General features: G+C 32.9%; 1 protein-coding gene across 1 annotated transcript in view; it reads left to right on the top strand.

The window, feature by feature from the left end:
• Positions 1-19,638, top strand: part of FSTL5 (follistatin like 5) — an 864,841-nt gene that overhangs the window by 736,585 nt on the left and 108,618 nt on the right. Inside the window, exons 11-12 of the mRNA XM_061140881.1 lie at positions 8,700-8,726; positions 19,058-19,176. Coding sequence (XP_060996864.1) covers positions 8,700-8,726; positions 19,058-19,176 — 146 coding nt within the window. The remainder of the gene's footprint in view (positions 1-8,699; positions 8,727-19,057; positions 19,177-19,638) is intronic.

The following is a 19,638-nucleotide window of genomic DNA, read 5'->3' as shown; positions in this document are numbered from 1 at the left end:
ACGGAGTGGCAGTTTCACTTAAAATTGGCTTTGAAATTGGCATATGGAAGGCAGTGTATTTGGCATATCTTATATAGCTTTCCACCCCTAAAATAGTATATTTTAAATGTCTCATTTCCTTCACCATATGTACACTCCAAGACATTTTGATTAACCACACAGTTTTTCAGATACATTAAATTTCTATCTATATTTTCTTTTGACTTTGCCCTTTTCATTTGCCTTCTGAAGTTAAGTCAATTTTTTAAGTTCAAATGGAGAAACAGTCAATGAGACAGCTAACTAAAACATTACCTTCACATAAATGTAGCTTTTCAAAAAGTGTTTTGCACTAGTGCAAACCTTATACTTTCAAAAGAGAAGACTAAGCAAAAACTTACTTAGTTGAAAGGCCAAGCAATTTACACATGAGTAGCCAAGGAAAATAGTTTTTCAGTACTATAGCATGCTGCTCCATTCTAGATGACAATATTGCTGTTGTTTATGTAATATTCACCCTCCACATGCATTTTCTCATAGAAATGGTACATACAATGTGACATCCATCATTTGAACATAACTGAAAGTCCCTAATTTACATAACAAAGCAATTTACTAAAAGGGCATTAATAAAAGTTCCTAGTGTGTAGGCATCTGTTTCATTGAACCACATTTTCATTATAAGATATACATTATCTTCAAAAAGAATTTTCCATTTCAGTTAAGTCATGAGTAAGCATTGAATAATGGAGGTCTATAACTCTGAAGTTTTCATTGTCTAATTATAAAGAAAGGATTTTGAGAGAGATTATGTATGATAAATTATGGAATGCCACAGATGTTTCACAGGATTCCAAATATAGAGAAATAGTATCATTTAACCCAACTCTTGGTTCCAGGAAGGCTACCTATAGGTAAAAAACTAAGCTGGAACTTAAAGGCCAACCAAGAGTAAATTAGGTGAAGAATTTTATTGAGGGTATTCCTGCAGGTATAACATGTATAACAATGAAGAGATTTAAAATGACTTGATGTTTGTAATGTGACTTTAGGATGACACAGGCATATTGTGGAAGCCCATGTGTGCTATGCTAAGGATTTTGAGCTTACACACACACACACACATACAAGTACATGCATTATGTTTCTAAGCAAATGAGTAGCATTGTCAAACCTGTGTTTATTATAGATAGCTGTTTACATTGTATGAAGGATAAATTGATGTGACAAAATAAAAGCATTCCAATATATAAGCAGCTGTCAAAAGTGTAAAAATTATGAAATGACATTCCAATAGAAATAATGGATAAGGACATAAATAGAAGAAAGTTTTGTTTATATATTTGCTAACATAGTCAATACAATTTATAAGCAAACCTAGTATATATGTGAGATAATATTTATTCACATTTGGTAAGCTTGCATATATGTGTGTACACATACACACATGTGCAGAAACAATTCACCCTGAGTATGGTGGGATGAACTTTCATGGACAACTGGTAGTCATGACAGCAACCTTTCAGAAGTCAGCTTTGGTAACACATGTCAATGGCTCTAAACATCCTCAGACCTTTTATAGGACAGTATGCTAATGGAAACAGTAGATGAAAAGTGGGTCATCACGGTGTGCATGCATGCACGCAAGTGCGCACACACACACAAACACACACATATATGTATAAATCTATGTGTATGTGCATACATTTACATGACTGATCAACAAACAATATTTGAGTCCCAATCAGTTATACTAGTCTTTGCTGTAGGTATCAGGTTTAAGTTCACGAACAATAAGCAGTTCTATTTTTAAAAAGTAGAAATCTATCTGATGGAATAGTGTACTCTGATTTAGACTACACTAGACAGGTTATGATATATTCTTATTTGCTACATTTTATATATTGTATCAGAAATACCTAAATTCATGTGTGTATTTATATAAAAATCATAAAAATAATGAAAAGTCATATAAGGAAAATAGACAGGGTTATTTTATCTGTGTAATTGAATTCAAAGTATTTTTTAAATGTAACAAACAGTCTAACTTTGTACAATCAATAGAACATGTTCTAAACAGACAATAACAATAAATGAAAATTTTAAATTAAGTAATTTCAGAATAAATTTTATTTTTTTATTATTTATCTTCTTGATCTAGGAATACTGTAGGGTCCTATCTAGTATAATTTTAATGAATGTTATAGTTGATTTGCTATACAATTTATTTTAGTAAGTTAATGATATATTACACTTTGGGGCTATTAAAAATAAAATCTTTTATTGTATCTTCTAATTCTTACATAAGAAAGTGAAATTTGGAGTATTTATCTTGTGCCTTGTCACCTAACTGAACTCTCTTGTTATTTTTATGTGTAATTTTAAGTTAATCTTTTTGACATTTTATCTTCAAATTTTGATCATTTTATTTACAATTTTACAGTACTTATAAATTTATATTTGTTTCTGGATTTAATAAATTGTTCAGTTCATCAAAATTCATTTCTAGTACCAATCACAATCCCTTATTTGATTATTAATTTATTATCCTTCTTTTGTTAAATGTTAAAAATTTAACACACATTTATATTAACATGTGGGGGTTAATAGTAATGTTAATTCTAACATTAGAATGTGCCTCTATTCATAGGTTGCTAGGTCACTAACAGTATATTGTACTTAATAATATGTGATGCATTTTGTGAGATTCTGTTTTCAGATTTAAGCTGTATTTATCATTCTCATTTTATATTCTAATATACCAAGTGAATTGATTTCTTAATTAAATTTCTACCAAACCCTTCTTTCATTCCAAGAGGATTCCTGTCTATGATCAAAATTTTAACATCCTTGTGAATTTCACTTGCATTTTATTTGTAATTTCTGTCATTAGTGAACGTGTCTTAGAATTCGTTTTACTTTGCTACTATTATCAATTAATTGGCATCTCTTCTGATTTTACAAAATGAATAGACATGTTTCCATCTTGATCTACATTCTAGCAATGTTGAATATAATAGGAATTATATAATTCTTGGGAGTTAGTAAATACACTTTTTAGAAACGTCATACCCTAAGGTAACTTTGAGAAGAAATTATTTTTGGAAATTATTTTATTAGCACCATGATTATTTTTATTCAGATTTATTTTTGTGTTCAGTTTGGATGTTTATAGTTCCTTGAATTTATAAAATATGTCTATAAAATATAAAACTATAAACACTTATAAATAAAATCAAGAGCTTATTGGATTTGCTACCAGAAAAAAATCTACACTAACTTAAAATTAACATAACGACAATCATTTCTTCTTTCTTCCCTCTCTTCTGCCTTCTCATTCTTGGATTTTTTTTTTCTCTCTCTCTTTCTCTTTCATCTATTTTGTTCAGCAATGCATTAATTAATTATATGCATTATCTTTTGACCAAAACTCTTTGGGTCCACATGTTGAATTTTATTTTTGTATTTTTGTTGTTTAATATGAGTTATAATTAAATTTGATTTTTAAAATATTTAGTTTGTTAAATAATTTTATATTAATAGTTTTAAATATTTGTAACACATTTTTATATTTGCTTTATTGTTTTCTGAAGATGCCTAAGCTATTTATGGTTATTGGTATCTACGTCCAGAATACAGCAAGTCTTGCTATTTTCCAGTTACTTTGTGACTGCTCTTGAATATCTCTCAAGAAAACTTGAAAACACTTCCTGTTTTTATCACAGAAGATTCATTATAAAAACACTGATTCAGCAATAATTATTGTGCCATTGTAACTTTGTGTTTTCCTCTTCATTTATCAAGTACTGAAGGTGATTGAGTCAAAGCAGAATATGATTGTAGATTTATGAATGTTGTATCTAATCCTAATAGTTTATCTCATATTTTAATACTGTGCTTTAAATTTATATAATTTTAAACTCATTACATAGTGCTTTGAATTTTACTTTATCTGATGTTAATATTACAAATCATGTATTTTTGTAGTTTCTCACATGTTATTGCCTATCTTAAAAATGTCTGCCCTTGAACATTTAACATAGCAGTGTTTTAACGTACCACTGGGGCTTATGCATGCTTTTCCTATGTCTGAAAGTCAAATTCCTCCCACCCTCCCTCTGTGCACTGTTTTTCATATTTTAAACTTCCCCTTCAGCATCATCATTAGGGAGACATATTTCCCTTAGATTCATGGATCATACATATACCACTCATTAAAAGCATTCAGGGTACTATGTTCCTTTCTTTCATAACACATTAAAATTTTAATTGTGAAATTATATAATTTGAATCTTGTTTTTTCTTTTTCTTTGCCCTCACCTTAGCGACTGAACAACTACCATATAAATTCTATTAGCACAGAAGCTTGGTCTGTCCTATCCTATATAAGGTAGTACCACAGTGCCTGGCACATGATATGCACACTTCAGACCCCTTGGATGAAGATATGAGGAAACAGAAGTCTACTTACCTTTGTTTACAAGAAATAATCTCAAAAAAATGCTTACTCTATGAACATTAATTTTAAAAAATATAATAGGTGCTAAAACATACATGACTTGGTCCTCCAGCCTCCAGCAAGGACCACTAGACTCCAGTCTTGGCTCTGTGACACTGATGGTCAGGGTGTAGTTTTCCAAAAGAGATTATGTTTAATATCATTAAAATGTGCAGGGAGTAATCAGATGTGTATGAGCTTTGCCTTTAGTCTCATTTCCTTTTCACTAATTTGTTTTGCTTTGAAAGTGTATGTGTATGCCCAAAACTTTTATAATTCTAAATCAAGTGTATTTCAAAAGAAGAAATTATATACAATTGGATAAATTTGAATTAGTAAGGGAGGCAGGCATTTTGCTGAGAATATTTTTAGTTGGTATTTTCTTTCATATCTGCCTTAATATTTTAACTTTCCACTTATTTAGTTAGTTCCTATACAATAGTTAATAGACCTATTGTACAGGAATACTTTTATAAGAATTGTTTATTATGCATTGAAATTAGCAAGATATATTCAGGTTTATTGCATTTTCAGTTCAGTTCAAACACTCAGTCCTGTCCGACTCTTTGCAACCTCCTGGACTGAAGAACAACAGATTTCCTCGTCCATCTCTAAATCTTGCAGCTTGCACAAACACATGTCCATAGAGTCGGGGATGCCAACCAACCATCTCACCCTCTGTCATCCCCTTCTCCTCCTGCCTTCAATCTTTCCCAGAATCAATGTCTTTTCCAATGAGTCAGTTCTTCTCATCAGGTGGCCAAAGTATTGGAGTTTCAGCATCAGCTCTTTCAACGAATATTCAGGACTGATTTCCTTTGGGACAGACTGGTTGGATCTTCTTGCTGTTCAAGGGACTCTCAAGAGTCTTCTCCAACAGCGCAGTTCACAAGCATCAGTTCTTTGGTGCTCAGCTTTCATTAAGGTCCAACACTCACATCCATACATGACTACTGGAAAAATCATAGCTTTGACTAGACGGACCTTCATTGGCAAAGTAATGTCTCTGCTTTTTAATATGCTGTCTAGGTTGGTCATAGCTTTTCTTCTAAGGAGCATGCATCTTTTAATTTCATGGCTGCAGTCACCATCTGCAATGATTTTGGAGAAAAATAAAGGAACATTTATTGTGCCCCCCAAAATAAAGTCTCTCACAATTTCCGTTGTTTCACCATCTATTTGCCATGACATGATGGGACAAGATGCCATGATTTAGTTTTCTGAATGTTGAGTTTTATGCCAACTTTTTCACTCTCCTCTTTCACTTTCATCAAGAGGCTCTTTAGTTCTTCTTCTCTTTCTGCCATAAGGGTGGTGTCTTCTGCATATCTGAAGTTATTGTTATTTCTCCCAGAAATCTTGATTCCAGGTTGTGCTTCATCCAGCCTGACATTTCACATGATGCACTCTGCATATAAGATAAATAAACAGGGTGACAATATACAGCCTTGATGTACTTCTTTCCCTATTTGGAACCAGTCTGCTGTTCCATGTCCAGTTCTAACTGTTGCTTCTCAACCTGCTGACATATTTCTCAGGAGGCAGATCAGGTGGTGTGGTATTCCCATCTCTTGAAGAATTTTTCACATTTTGTTGTGATCCACAGCGTGCAAGTCTTTGGAATAGTCAATAAAGCAGAAATAGATATTTTTATGCAACTCTCATGCTTTTTCAATGATCCAACGAATGTTAGAAGTTTGATCTCTGGTCCCTCTGCCTTACCCAAATCTGACTTACACATCTGGAAGTTCATGGTTCACGTACTGTTGAAGCCTAGCTTGAAGAACTTTGAGCATTACTTTGTTAGCATGTGAGTGCAATTGTGCAGTATTTTGAACATTCTTTGGTGTTGCCTTTCTTTGGGACTGGAATGAAAACTGACCCTTTCTAGTCCTGTGGCCACTGCTGAATTTTCCAAATTTGCTAGCATATTGAATACAGCATTTTCACCTCATCATCTGTTAGGATTTGAAATAGTTCAACTGGAATTCCATCACCTCCACTAGCTTTGTTCATAGTGATGCTTCCTAAGGAACACTTGACTTTGCATTCCAGGATGTCTGGCTCTACATGAGTGATCACACAATTGTGGTTATCTGCGTCATGAAGATCTTTTTGTATAGTTCTTCTGTGTATTCTTACCACCTCTTCTTAATGTCTCCTGCTTCTGGTAGGCACATCCCAATTCTGTTCTTTATTGTGCCCATCTTTGCATGAAATGTTCCCTTGGTATCTCTAATTTTATTGAAGAGATCTCTAGTCTTTCCCATTCTATTGTTTTCCTCTATTTCTTTGCACTGATCACTGAGGAAGGCTTTCTTATCTCTCCTTGCTATTCTTCTCTGCATTCAAATGGGTATATCTTTCTTTTTCTCCTTTGCCTTTCAGTTGTCTTCTTTCCTCAGCTGTTTGTAAGTCTTCCTCAGACAACCATTTAGCCTCTTTGCATTTCTTTTTCTTGGAGATGGTCTTGATCACTGCTTCCTGTACAGTGTCACAAAACTCCTTCCATAATTCTTTAGCCACTCTCTCTATCAGATGTAATCTCTTGCATCTATTTGTCACTTCCACTGTATAATCATAGGGGATTTGATTTAGGTCATACCTGAATGGCCTAGTGGTTTTCCCTACTTTCAATTTAAGTCTGAATTTGGCAATAAGGAGTTTATGATCTGAGCCACAGTCAGTCCCTGGTCTTATTTTTGCTAACTGTATAGAGCTTCTCCATCTTTGGCTACAAAGAATATAAACAATCTGATTTCAGTATTGAACATCTGGTGATGTCCACGTGTAGAGTTGTTTCCTGTGTTGTTGGATGAGGGTGTTTGCTATAACCAGTGCGTTCTCTTGACAAAATTCTGTTAGCCTTTGACCTGGTTCGTTTTGTATTCCAAGACCAAATTTGCCGGTTACGCCAGGTATCTCTAGACATCCTACTTTTGCATTTCAATAATGAAATGAATCCTATAATGAAAAGGATATCTTTTTTGGGTGTTAGTTCTTGAAATTTGTAGGTCTTCAGAGAACCAGTTAACTTCCACCTCTTCAGCATTACTGGTCAGGGCATAGACTTGGATTTCTGTGATATTGAATGGTTTGCTTTGGAAATGAACAGAGATCATTCTGTCGTTTTTGAGATTGCATCCAAGTACTGCATTTCAGACTCTTTCATTGACTATGATGGCTACTCCATTTCTTCTAAGGGATTCTTACCCACAGTAGTAGTTAAAATTGTCATCTGAGTTAGATTCATCCATTCCAGTCCTTTTTTGTTCACTGATTCCTAAAATGTCGATGTTCACTCTTGGCCATCTCCTGCTTGATCATTTATAATTTGCTTGACTCATGGACCTAACATGAGTTAGGAACCTAATATTCCAGGTTCCTATTCAATATTGCTTTTTATAGCATCAGACTTTACTTCCATCATCAGTTACATCCACAGCTGGGTGCTGTTTTTACTTTGGCTCCATCTCTTCATTCTTTCTGGAGTTATTTCTCCACTGATCTCCAGTAGCATATTGGGCACCTACAGATGTGGGGAGTTCATCTTTCAGTGTCCTATCTTTTTGCCTTTCCATACTGTTCATGGGGTTCTCAACGCAAGAATACTGAAGTGATTTGCCTTTCCCTTCTCCAGCGGACCACGTTTGGTCAGAACACTCCACCATGACCCGTGTGTCTTAGGTGGCCCTACATACCATGGCTCATAGTTTCATTGCATTAGACAAGGTTGTGGTCCATGTGATCAGTTTGGTTAGTTTTCTGTGTTGTGTTTTTCATTTTGTCATTCATTGCATACTATGTTGAAGTATTACTTATGATTATTAAGGATTTTAACATTATAACTGCTTTGATGATTAACTTTTAATTATTACCTCAAATAAATGAATAGTTTTAACTACCATGCATATTTCAAAGATATATTTTAACAAAATTAGTTTAAATATCCCAATGTTTTCAGTGACGTATATTTTTTTTTGTTTATTAACATAATCTCTATTCTAAAGAATTGGCTATCAAGACATGAGCAGAACATTGTCATGCTCCCAGCATTTTAATGTTTTATTAGAGTAGATTGTTGAATTCACCCTCACAATTCTTAAATGCATATTCTATCTTAGAGATTGTGACCTCTTTGATAGTTATTTTTATTACTATGTAATTGAATCTCACCTTACTCATTTTTCTTTTTCTCCTTTTTCTTTCAAACATGCTGCAGTAGCTAACATATTATGGAGAGAAGAAGGTACTAAATTCTATTATTTTATATATTATTGTGATTATTTTGCTTACTTGATATATTGTTGACTATCAGTTCTAATAATTGCCTTATTCATTTCTATTTTGATTAAAATTCTATTTGAGTGTAAACCAGTATTATTCTGTAAAAGGCTACCATTAAAAATATTTATAGATCTTCATCAGCTTGATTTATTATTGATATATATAATCAGGAGGTTATGTTACAATATATGGAAATGCTTTTTAACAGTACAGAATTAAAATTAGTCAAACAAATGAAAGAAAACTTAGTTAAACATAATTTATATTAAGACCTGATTTAGATTAGAAAAGGAAAAATTATAAAACTATTACCTTATGAATGGAATATAATAAATAAAGAAAACAGATTATTGCGACTTCCCTGACAGTCTAGTAGATAAGAATTCACCTTCCAATGCAGAGGTTGCAGCTTCAGTCCCTGGGTAGGGGGATGTGATTCCACAAACCCTGTGGCCAGAATCCCAAGGCAAAACAAAAAGAAGCAATATTGTAAAAAACAAACAAACAAAAAAACTCAATAAAGACCTGAAGCAATCTGCATCAAAAATAATCTTAAAAAAAAAAAAAAGGAAAAAAAATGGGTTATAAACTTGAAGTTCAGTTCAGTTCAGTAACTCGGTCATGTCCGACTCGTTGCGAACCCATGAACCGCAGCACGCCAGGCTTTCCTGTCCATCACCAACTCCCAGAGTCCACCCAAACCCATGTCCATTTAGTCGGTGATGCCATCCAACCATCTCATCCTCTGTCGTCCCCTTCTCCTCCTGCCTTCAATCTTTCCCAGCATCAGGGTCTTTTCAAGTGAGTCATCTCTTCGCATCAGGTGGCCAAAGTGTTGGAGTTTCAGCTTCAACTTGAAGTAACTGGATTCAAATCCAGTCTGTACCAGTATGTAACCTAGGGTCTCTTTATCTCACAAATTTGTCATCTCAAAAGTAAGGATAGTTGCTAGTTCTCAACAAGGTTGTTTTATCAACTTTTAAAATTAGTCTGCACTCGATTGTGCTAGTCTTTCTTAGTTAGCCACAAAAGCCAAGTGGAAGTGTTTGCCCAGAATTCAAATATCCCAAGTGCTTTAGTTAAATTCTTAGGAGAAAAGTGTGGATAAGTCATTGTTACACTCTTGGTAGGCAATGATCAAAGTAACTGCCTACACAAACCATTGTAGAAAAACTTCTTTGTTTCCTGTTGTAGACTCTTATATGAATTGGAGTCACAGCCACCTGGAGAACCATGCTCAGAGGGTTAATAAATTCTGAAACTTAGCCGTCTCAATTTTATTCTCAAAGATGAGCATAACACTTTTTTTTTTTCCTTTGGTATTTCTTTCTCCTCAAATCTTTTGTAAAGGCCCTAAACTCCAGTTTACTAAAGAGCTATTGGAGAAATTTTACCTTCTCATTTTATTCCACTTGGATATTTAACATTTGAACATATGAATTCAATCATTACTGAAACAGATATTATTATGACATGATTAGCATATGCGTTAGATGTTTCTTTAGACTCTCTTATTTCTTGAGATCAAACAAATATTTCTCTGGGTATTATAAAAATGGATTTTATTTAATCATTATAAAGGGAAGGAATAAAACCTAAATATTCAGAGATCATGTAGCACAGTTCTAGCTTGATCACTAATTGCTGGAAAAATACGAATGTGTCACTTTACCTCTCTGAGCCAGAATTTTTTAAAACAATGCTTGAAATATAGTTTGGCACTCTCCTTGCAAATTTATGATATGTAAATCTCTTTAAAATATCTAAAACAACTCTTTTTTATAACTTGAATTGATGTAATTAACATTAGTACTTCATAATAATCATTAGTATGTAATAATAGTGCAATATTATTCAGGTGACCTTTAAAAATATGAGATCTCCAGATTAATTAAAATCATCCTGAGATTTGTTATATGAAAATATTTTTATCTATTTAAGTTTTTCTTCCATTCATCTTTGAAACTATATGCTTCCAATAAGTACTCTCCATCACTGAGTGATGTGCTTACTCTTTATGATGTTGTTTGACCCAGAGTATGTGCTTGAGTGCATTTTTCAGATAATTTTAAAGCATATACAAGAAATGTTTTAGAAATTTTTTAAAATCCTTTTTAATATGCACAGTTATCATCAGAGTACTTTTCTGTTTTCTTAAGTAAACAATTTTAAATTGATATATTTGAGAAAATAATATATTTGACTCAGATTCCAGAAATCTGTAAATTATATTTATAATGCCACAGTTATCAGTAAGGCATTATAACTGAAAATGATTGCAAGTAATAATAGTAATGGTGGCCAGGCATAATAGACCAAGTTGAGGAATCATTAAACCACAAACATGTGTACAATTATTTCATAAAAATAATAAAAATAACAAAATAAATATCCAAAGTAAATTTCTACTTGTATTTTTAAAAGATAGAATAATAACTAACAAAAACTACATATTTCTGAGATCCATTATTATTTTCACTCTAGCAGTGCTTTCTGCTCGTATGCTCATATTTTCACTATTACCATGAAAAAATTTTCTCAGAAAGAACATTGAAGAATTCCAAGCACTTTAAGATAAATAATAAGTGAAAGAGATTTCAAAATGACAGTTCCTCAATAATGTCAAGACTTAAAGACAAACTTTTTTTTTTTTTTTTTTTTGTGGGAGTATAGAAAAACATTTTAAAAGGGAGAAAATATATCACTCATTTATTTACAAATATTTTAAAGAGACAACTAAATGTAGAGCACTTTGAAAGCACTTGTAAAGATAAGATCTAGTATCTGCTCTAATGAAATTTTAAATCTTGTGAAATGAAAGATTAACTCATTGTCAACTAATTTTACTGCATAGATGATCTCAAAGTATACATTAAAAGATTCAGTATGACTAGGTCTCTTTTACAGTATTTTTATGGTCTTACAACCTAATAAAGTATTTCCTAATATTTATTTAGTAGACAACAGTTTGATATATGTTTTATGGTGTAATGATAATAAGGGTTTTTATAAGTACTGAGTTAAAGGAATTTAAACCATTTTATTCACTGCAGGATTAAGTTGAACTTTTAGATATACTAATTTCAAACTCCAAGGAGAGCTGTCAGATGGTTTGTTATATAATATAGCATTTTCTAAATTTATTATAAATAAGATCGTTTTGCTTAATATCTATAAGATCAATATGGAACTGAAATTACTTTGGAAATACTGGCTTGATGTGACATCTAGTGATCTGAAAGAAAATGTGTATATATATATATTTTTTCATTTTAAAATTATCTTTGTAAATATTTATGAATCTCTTCATACATATATATGTTATAGAAATTATTCAAATAAATTACTATATTAGTTGGGTAATTAACACCAACCAGCACAAGGTACAAATAGAAAATTACAGTGAAATCTTGCAAAAAAATTTATGTGTTACATTATTATCTGACTACCTTTGTGACCTATAATGTCACCAAAGTGGGGAAAAAAGAATAATAGACATCAGGTCATCTCTTAACTCCTTCGACCTCAGATTTGTCACATTTCATTGTCCAGACTGTTCTATGCTGCAGGGGAGTAGCTCAGGAGACTTAAGAGTATCACATTATTGGATGAGGGAGCGATCACACCTTCTACTGTCTGTTCATGATGCCAATGCCAGAGTGATGAAGCTGTCAATATTTTCATTTACAAGTTCCATATCTTCTCTGTTAAAAACAAATGTTATGTTTTAGCATTTAATCTCATAAAACTGTTTTCAGATCAAAAAAGGAATCTGACAAGATAACCATTTGCAGATATATGTGCATATACACATCCACATATACATGTATTCGTATTTGTATACCCACTTCATAGATCACAACCTTGTCATGGAGAAGGAGCTTGTGTAACTCAAAGAAGCTATGAGCCACGCCATACAGGCAACCCAAGATGGGTGGGTCATAGTCAAAACTTCTGACAAAATGTGGTTCACAGGAGAAGGAATGGCAATCCACTCCAGGATTCTTGCCTGGAGAACCCTATGAACACCATATAAAGGCAAAAAGATATGATGCCAGAAGATGAGCTCCCAGGTTGGAAGGTGTCCCACATGCTACTGGGGAAGAGCAGAGGGCAATTACTAATAGCTCCAGTAAGAATGAGCAGCTAGGCCAAAGCAGCAATGATGCTCAGCTGTGGACATGTCCGGTGGTGAAAATCAGTGAAAGTCACTCTGTTGTGTCTGACTCTTTTCAACTGCATGAACCATACAGTCCATGGACTTCTCCAGACCAAAATACTGAAGTTGGTAGCCATTCCCTTCTCCAGGGAATCTTCCCAACCGAGGAATTGAACTGGGGTCTCCTGCATTGCAGGTGGATTCTTTACCAACTGAACTATTAGGAAAGCCCAGTGAAAATAAAATTTGATGCTATAAAGATAGTGGAGGACAGAGAAACCTGGCATACTACAGTCCATCAGGTCTCAGAGTCAGACACGACTTAGTGAATGAACAACAACAAATATATGTATATACACAAACACGTGTACATACACATAATTATATATATATATATATATATATATATATAATTTATCCTAATATTAACTACATAGCAAACAAATGTTCTATTATGATATAACCTTTGCTATGTTAATAATTGAATGTGAAATCAATCATGCAGGTTTGCATTCAACTTTTTCAGCTTATCTTTGAAAGTTCAGGGAACTGAATTCTGACTTAAGACTAGCTTTGGATAATATCATTCTGACCAATAATATATAATGTTCAGATAGTGTCCACTTCCTGAATTAATAGTGCCTAATAAGTTTAACACGATCACTCTCCAAAAATCTAGAAGATTGAAAGAGGAAGTCACTCTCATTTCAATTGAACAAAACATAAATATCTCACTGAGGTGTGATGGTTTGGTGTTGCTATGTATGTGAAAAGGATTTTAGCTCCAAACTGAGTGTCAAAAATGGGAACATTCATAAACTGAAAATCCATCCCTGTTGGGTTATTCAAGGTGAGAAATACAATGCAGACCATCTATTTTTGCCTATATTCTTCTTTATTAAAAAATAACTTTAGAATTAGTTGAAAGGGAAGAGAATAAGATAATATCAATCAATGAAGGACATTCTTTAACACAAAATTTACTATCGAACAGACTTTTGGACTCTGTGGGAGAAGGCGAGGGTGGGATGATCTGAGAGACTAGCACTGAAGCATGTATATTTTCAAATGTGAAACAGATCGCCAGCCCAGGTTGGATGCATAAGACAAGTGCTCAGGGCTGGTGCACTGGGAAGACCCAGAGGGATGGGATGGGGAAGGAGTTGGGGGAGGTGGTCAGAATGGGGAACACATGTAAATCCATGGCTGATTCATGTCAATGTATGGCAAAAAACACTACAATATTGTAAAGTAATTAGCCTCCAACTAATAAAAATAAATGAAAAAAAAATGACCTTTGATTGGTTACCAACTCACTATATTGTAGGATTTATAATTTGCTATTGACCATAAATTAAATATCAAAGTAATGGCAATTTACTCCAGAGGAAGGCAAACACCACAAAATATTTTTTATTATTGACTTAAATATTCATCCAATAATCACAAATAACCATTATTTTGATATAATTTATGGAATATAGTGTTATATATAACACATAATGTAACTATATTATCATAATGCACTGTTATTCTTGTGTAGCAGTCCTCAAAGGATTGATACAAGGATGTAAATTACATCCATTTTTTTTTTCTCAGTCCATCTCATATATTTAAAAGTACAGTATTGATCAAAAAATCCTCTGGGAAATACTTCTCTTCTTGTGTATGTCTTTTCTGTATAGAAAGAAAAACAAAGCAGAGAAAAAGCTCACAAGGAAAAAACAAATTATAGATCACTTTTTTGAGCTACTATACCTTGTTAGATTAACTATCGACCTGAAAAAGACAAAGTACTTATGTCTGTTTTCACCAAGTGATGAAAAAAGACAAACAGCACATATTTCTAAACTTTACAATGACTACAGTTGTAAAGCTTTTACTTACATCAAGAACTTTTGTAATAAACTGCAATACATCAATGAGGAAAGAATTGTAATTGAAACTAACGGTCAGATTTTTGGGACTCAGAAATCTTTTACACTCTTCACAATTATTGACAACCCAAAGAGCTTTTGTTTATGTAGGTTATTTCTATCCACTTTAATTACCATATTAGAAATTAAAGCAAAATTCAAATATATATTTAATAATTTATTAAAAATAATTGTAGTAAGCTCATTACATATAGCCATAAATACCATATTATTTGTAAAGTGTTATTTAAAAATTGAAAAGGCTCACTGTTGAACACTGCATTTTTAAAAATATTTGACTGAATAAAAATGTAGAATTCCTATATCTGCTTCTGCATTGAACTGTTGTGATATCATCATAACACCACATATCATGTAAACTGTCAAGAGCTACAACTCTACATTTGAATGAAAGAGAAAAATGCAAATGACATCTTAGCATTATTATGAAAATAGTTTGAATTTGCAGACCCCCCTGAAAAGATCAACCATTCTACTAGAAAATCAGGTTGTTCTTTTAGGAGGCTCATGTATTCATAGAATTCAACCTCATAAAAAACTGAAATATACTAGTAGCATATCTCACAGTGTAGATTTGAGGAAAACATGAGGACAGTATGTACATTTGGTTATATGTCATTTCGCTATTTTGGCCCAATGATGTTTCAAAGAGATAATGTCAATCACAAAAATAGGGACAATTCAATATTTCTTGAACTCATAGTAAGAGTTCAAGTCACTTGGCTACATGTTTTCCTTTCTCCATCTTATTTACGTCTTACAATTACAACACAGAAGTTATATAGTAAATAACTTCCCCATGATATAACAGAAAGTGCTATAGCTATGGTTTACCTCTGAGCTATCTGAATCCAGAATGGGATTTATCTCTGTTAACAGTCTCTCATACCAAAAAAATTTTTTAAACTGTTAGAACATGGAAATATGTTATAATGACATAGTTATACTGAACATACACAGGTATGTTGCAGGAAGGGGGACCCCTTCCAGGGCCCCAAACTGGGCTTTTGTTTAACATTCAGAAATGAATTGTCCAAGGAGACACATGTGCTGACAAAGCAAGAGATTTGATTGGGAAAGGGCACCCGGTGGAGAGCAGTAAGTTAAGGGGAACAGCTCTGCCACGTGGCTCACAGTCTCGGTTTTATGGTGATGGGATTAGTTTCCGGGTTGTCTTTAGCCAGTCATTCTGACTCTGAATCAGTCCTTCCTGGTGGTGCATGCCTTGTTCAGCCAAGATGGATGCCAGAGAGAAGGATTCTGGGAGGTGGTCGGACATGTGGTGTCTCCTTTAGACCTTTCCCGAACTCTTCCAGTTGGCAGTGGCTTATTAGCTCCGTGTTCCTTAGCAGGAGCTTCTGTTGTAAAACAACTCATGTAGATAGGTACTCTGGTGCCTGGCCAGGGTGGGTGGTTTCAATCAGTGTGCTTTCCCTAACAGGTACATTATTGCTTCTTATGCAAATAAAGCTAATGAATGCCCCTAATGTAAAAATCAGCATGTGTCTTCAATTACCAAGATCCCCAGCATCAGGTAATTTGTATTCTTCTGTGCAGCATATTCAAAATAAATTATAATACTATAGTAGCAAATTTAGAATGATACATCTTTATCATATACTCAGATTATGAACTCTTCTGCTAAAATCTAAAGGATAATTGATGAATAAGATATGTCTAGCATGAAAATGAATGGCAAAATAAACCTTGTTAAGGTGAGGAAGAGAGGAATTCATCAATAGCTCTGAGGATTAAGTTTTATTTCCTAGCAGAGTGACTGATACCTGGTTCATTTATATTATCATTTTAACATATTTGTACATAATATTTTGTTGGCAATACTATTTCATAAGCACTAAGGAGTTATATTCCCACCAAAAACAGTAAAATGCACCTTGCTTAAAGTTATTTGTATTTCTCAATAACTTGTAACTTGGAAAGTAGTTTATACTCTGTAAAAATCCTGATGTGTAACTCACATTTTAAAAAGTAAGAAAATGGACTTTCAGTGTTGAAAGCGATTTGGATGGATTAAGCAGGTTTTCAGAGGAAAATAACTCCCAGAAACTTAATCTGTGCAAAAGGACAGTGGAATCTCACTGATTGCACTATGCACAGAATATAGTAAAAAAAAAAAAAAATTAAAAATATATATATATATATAAAGTATTGAATATATTCAACTGAACATTGAATATATTGAATATATATATTCAATATATATATATATAACATTGAAAACATCCATAGGAGAAAGGACAGAAGATACTTCAAGAAACTTTGCAAACAGTCTGGACTTGGAGTAGTTGTCAAATTCAAACACATTCAAATCGCTGACTGTGGAGCAGAATTGTGCAGCAGCTGAAGGAGGGTAGCGTCACGTTCATTAAAAAATGCTATGTGCTTTGTAATCATCATCAAACAAAGTAACTGACACAAGTGAATATCAGACACCACATCACAGCTTGCTTGTGCTCATAAGTTTCAACACCCAGTCATGTTAATTTGCAAGTCACTAATAGGTAGTGCACATCAACCATCTATCCATGTTTATACAAAAGCTTATTGATACAAATTATTTTTTGCATAAAAACTGAGTTTTGTATACCTTTGGGTATAGAATTGATGTTTCTGTATGCAGAGCTGTAATTATGAATAACAGCTGACAAGTCTTAAATTTTATTTCATGAAAAACAACTTGAATTTAGTCCTTGCCATTTCTGCTACTATTCAGGAACATCTCATTGTGATGTTGTGCATTCTGGAACTAAAATGCACAATTAACTGATAAAAATAACATGTATTAAAATATAAGAATGGTAAAATATTTCTAAAACAATATGATTTGTCAAAATAATATTAAAACGGATATGCATTATTAGTTAGAAATAACTGCATTATTTATAAACACCAATAAAGTTATAATTCTGATCAAATACATTTTCCTCATAATCATAGGAATAGATGGACATAGATCAAATAGGCAGAACTGGTGACATTTTAAATTAGCTAGAAACATATTTAATAAAAGAAAATACAGCTTAAGTTAAATAATTTTATTTATTTGCAAATCAAATACTTGGGATCCTCAGTCTTGATTTCATAGACTTTGCAAGTATTGTCAATTGAAATAAAAATTAAAAATGTTTTCAGATGTTAAACATTTTAAGCAATTGGGTTTTCAATCTACCAAGATTTCAATATAATTACTTAACTATTAAAGGACATATGCTCTCACTGGATTTGTGGTAGAATTAAACTGAATAAATATGGTTTACAAATTGGTATACCTGGATGAGGTAATCAGGAAAGGATCAGGAAAGGAAAGACTACATGCCCTTAGTCTGGACAAGTTGGAACAAGACAGAAGCAGAGGAAACAAAGAGAAGAGCTGTGTAATCAGAGGTGACAAGTCCCCAGGTGCAGACCTCCATTAATTCTCACGGGCATTTCAGGTGTCTAATCTGTAGCATCCTGCACCCATGAGGAGTGGGTTTATAATGTAAGTGAGATGGATTTCTAAGATGTCACAAACCCAAACCTGCAGTGTGAAAAAAATTAATAGTATGATTTAAGTGAGATTTTTGCAAGACCTTATATTAATTCAAATTTTAAGGTGGAGAAACTAACCCTAAAATTTATCATTATGAAAAGTAACATGTAAGACCTCTAATGGGATTACATTTACAAATGTTATTTTTGGAAAATATTCAATACATATTCTCCCAAATCTAGAGGAACTGATCTTTTTGTTTCCAGAACAATAAGATTTTGTTTCTAAATTCCTGCAAAGGACAGTTTATTTTCCCTAGGGAACTCGAACAAGAAATAGGATAAACATGATTTTTCAGAAAGTGCTTTTATATCTTAAATCAACACCTAAATTAAGTGGGAAGGTAGCAGACATAATCTGTGTATCAAAGGTTTCATAATTTACATTTATAATTAGTTTAAAATATCTGAAACATTTGTTGACTTACAAAGAAAGCGCTGATGTGCTCATTAGGGAGAAGTGGAATTTCTGCATATCACAGATTTACTTGGACGTTTGGTAAAGGTCTCACATGGTTTGCTTTATTAACATTACACAACTTCACAAATTGATCTCCCACCAGCAATATGACAGGCACTGAGTTTTCATCGTAAAGGTTTCTGATAATTTTATTTTGAACTTTTGAATATGTTTTTATTCCTAAGGTCTGGGAATTGGGAACATGTTCTATGTTTTTTATGAAGATGGAATCAAAGTGATACAACCCATAGAATGTGAATTTCAGAGGCACATTAAGCCGAGTGAAAAGCTCCTTGGATTTCAGGCAAGTATTTTAAAAATTCCTTTATAGTTTTATGCAGTAATTTTACGTAGAATTGTATTTTGGAAATACAATGAAATCTATACATATGTGAGACATTTTGGGGGGACCATATTAAAGCTATGATATTATCTGTTACTCTCTTCAGGTTTTATATTTGAAGAGGAAAATAATATATCATGTATTCTTAATTACTTGTCTGTAATTAAAATAAAAGCACTAGAATTGAATACCAAAAATGAACATGACAGAACTTTACTGGCTCTTTAATTTACAATGTCTCTCATTTTGGTGGGCAACGGTTACACAGTAAAAGAAAATAAACTGCAAATAATCTGATGAAATTTGGGGTATATTAGCTGCTTTATAAATGTGAATTCCCTTTTGTTTTTCATCTTATTTTTTCATGCGCTCACAATGGAATGAATGACTTAGATTTAGATGGATAAACATCAATTCCTTTAT

The sequence above is a fragment of the Dama dama genome, chromosome 5, assembly GCF_033118175.1.
Source record: "Dama dama isolate Ldn47 chromosome 5, ASM3311817v1, whole genome shotgun sequence".
Classification (NCBI taxonomy): Eukaryota; Metazoa; Chordata; class Mammalia; order Artiodactyla; family Cervidae; genus Dama; species Dama dama.
Note: the sequence above shows the minus strand (reverse complement) of the source record. Positions and strands in the feature narration are given on the sequence as shown.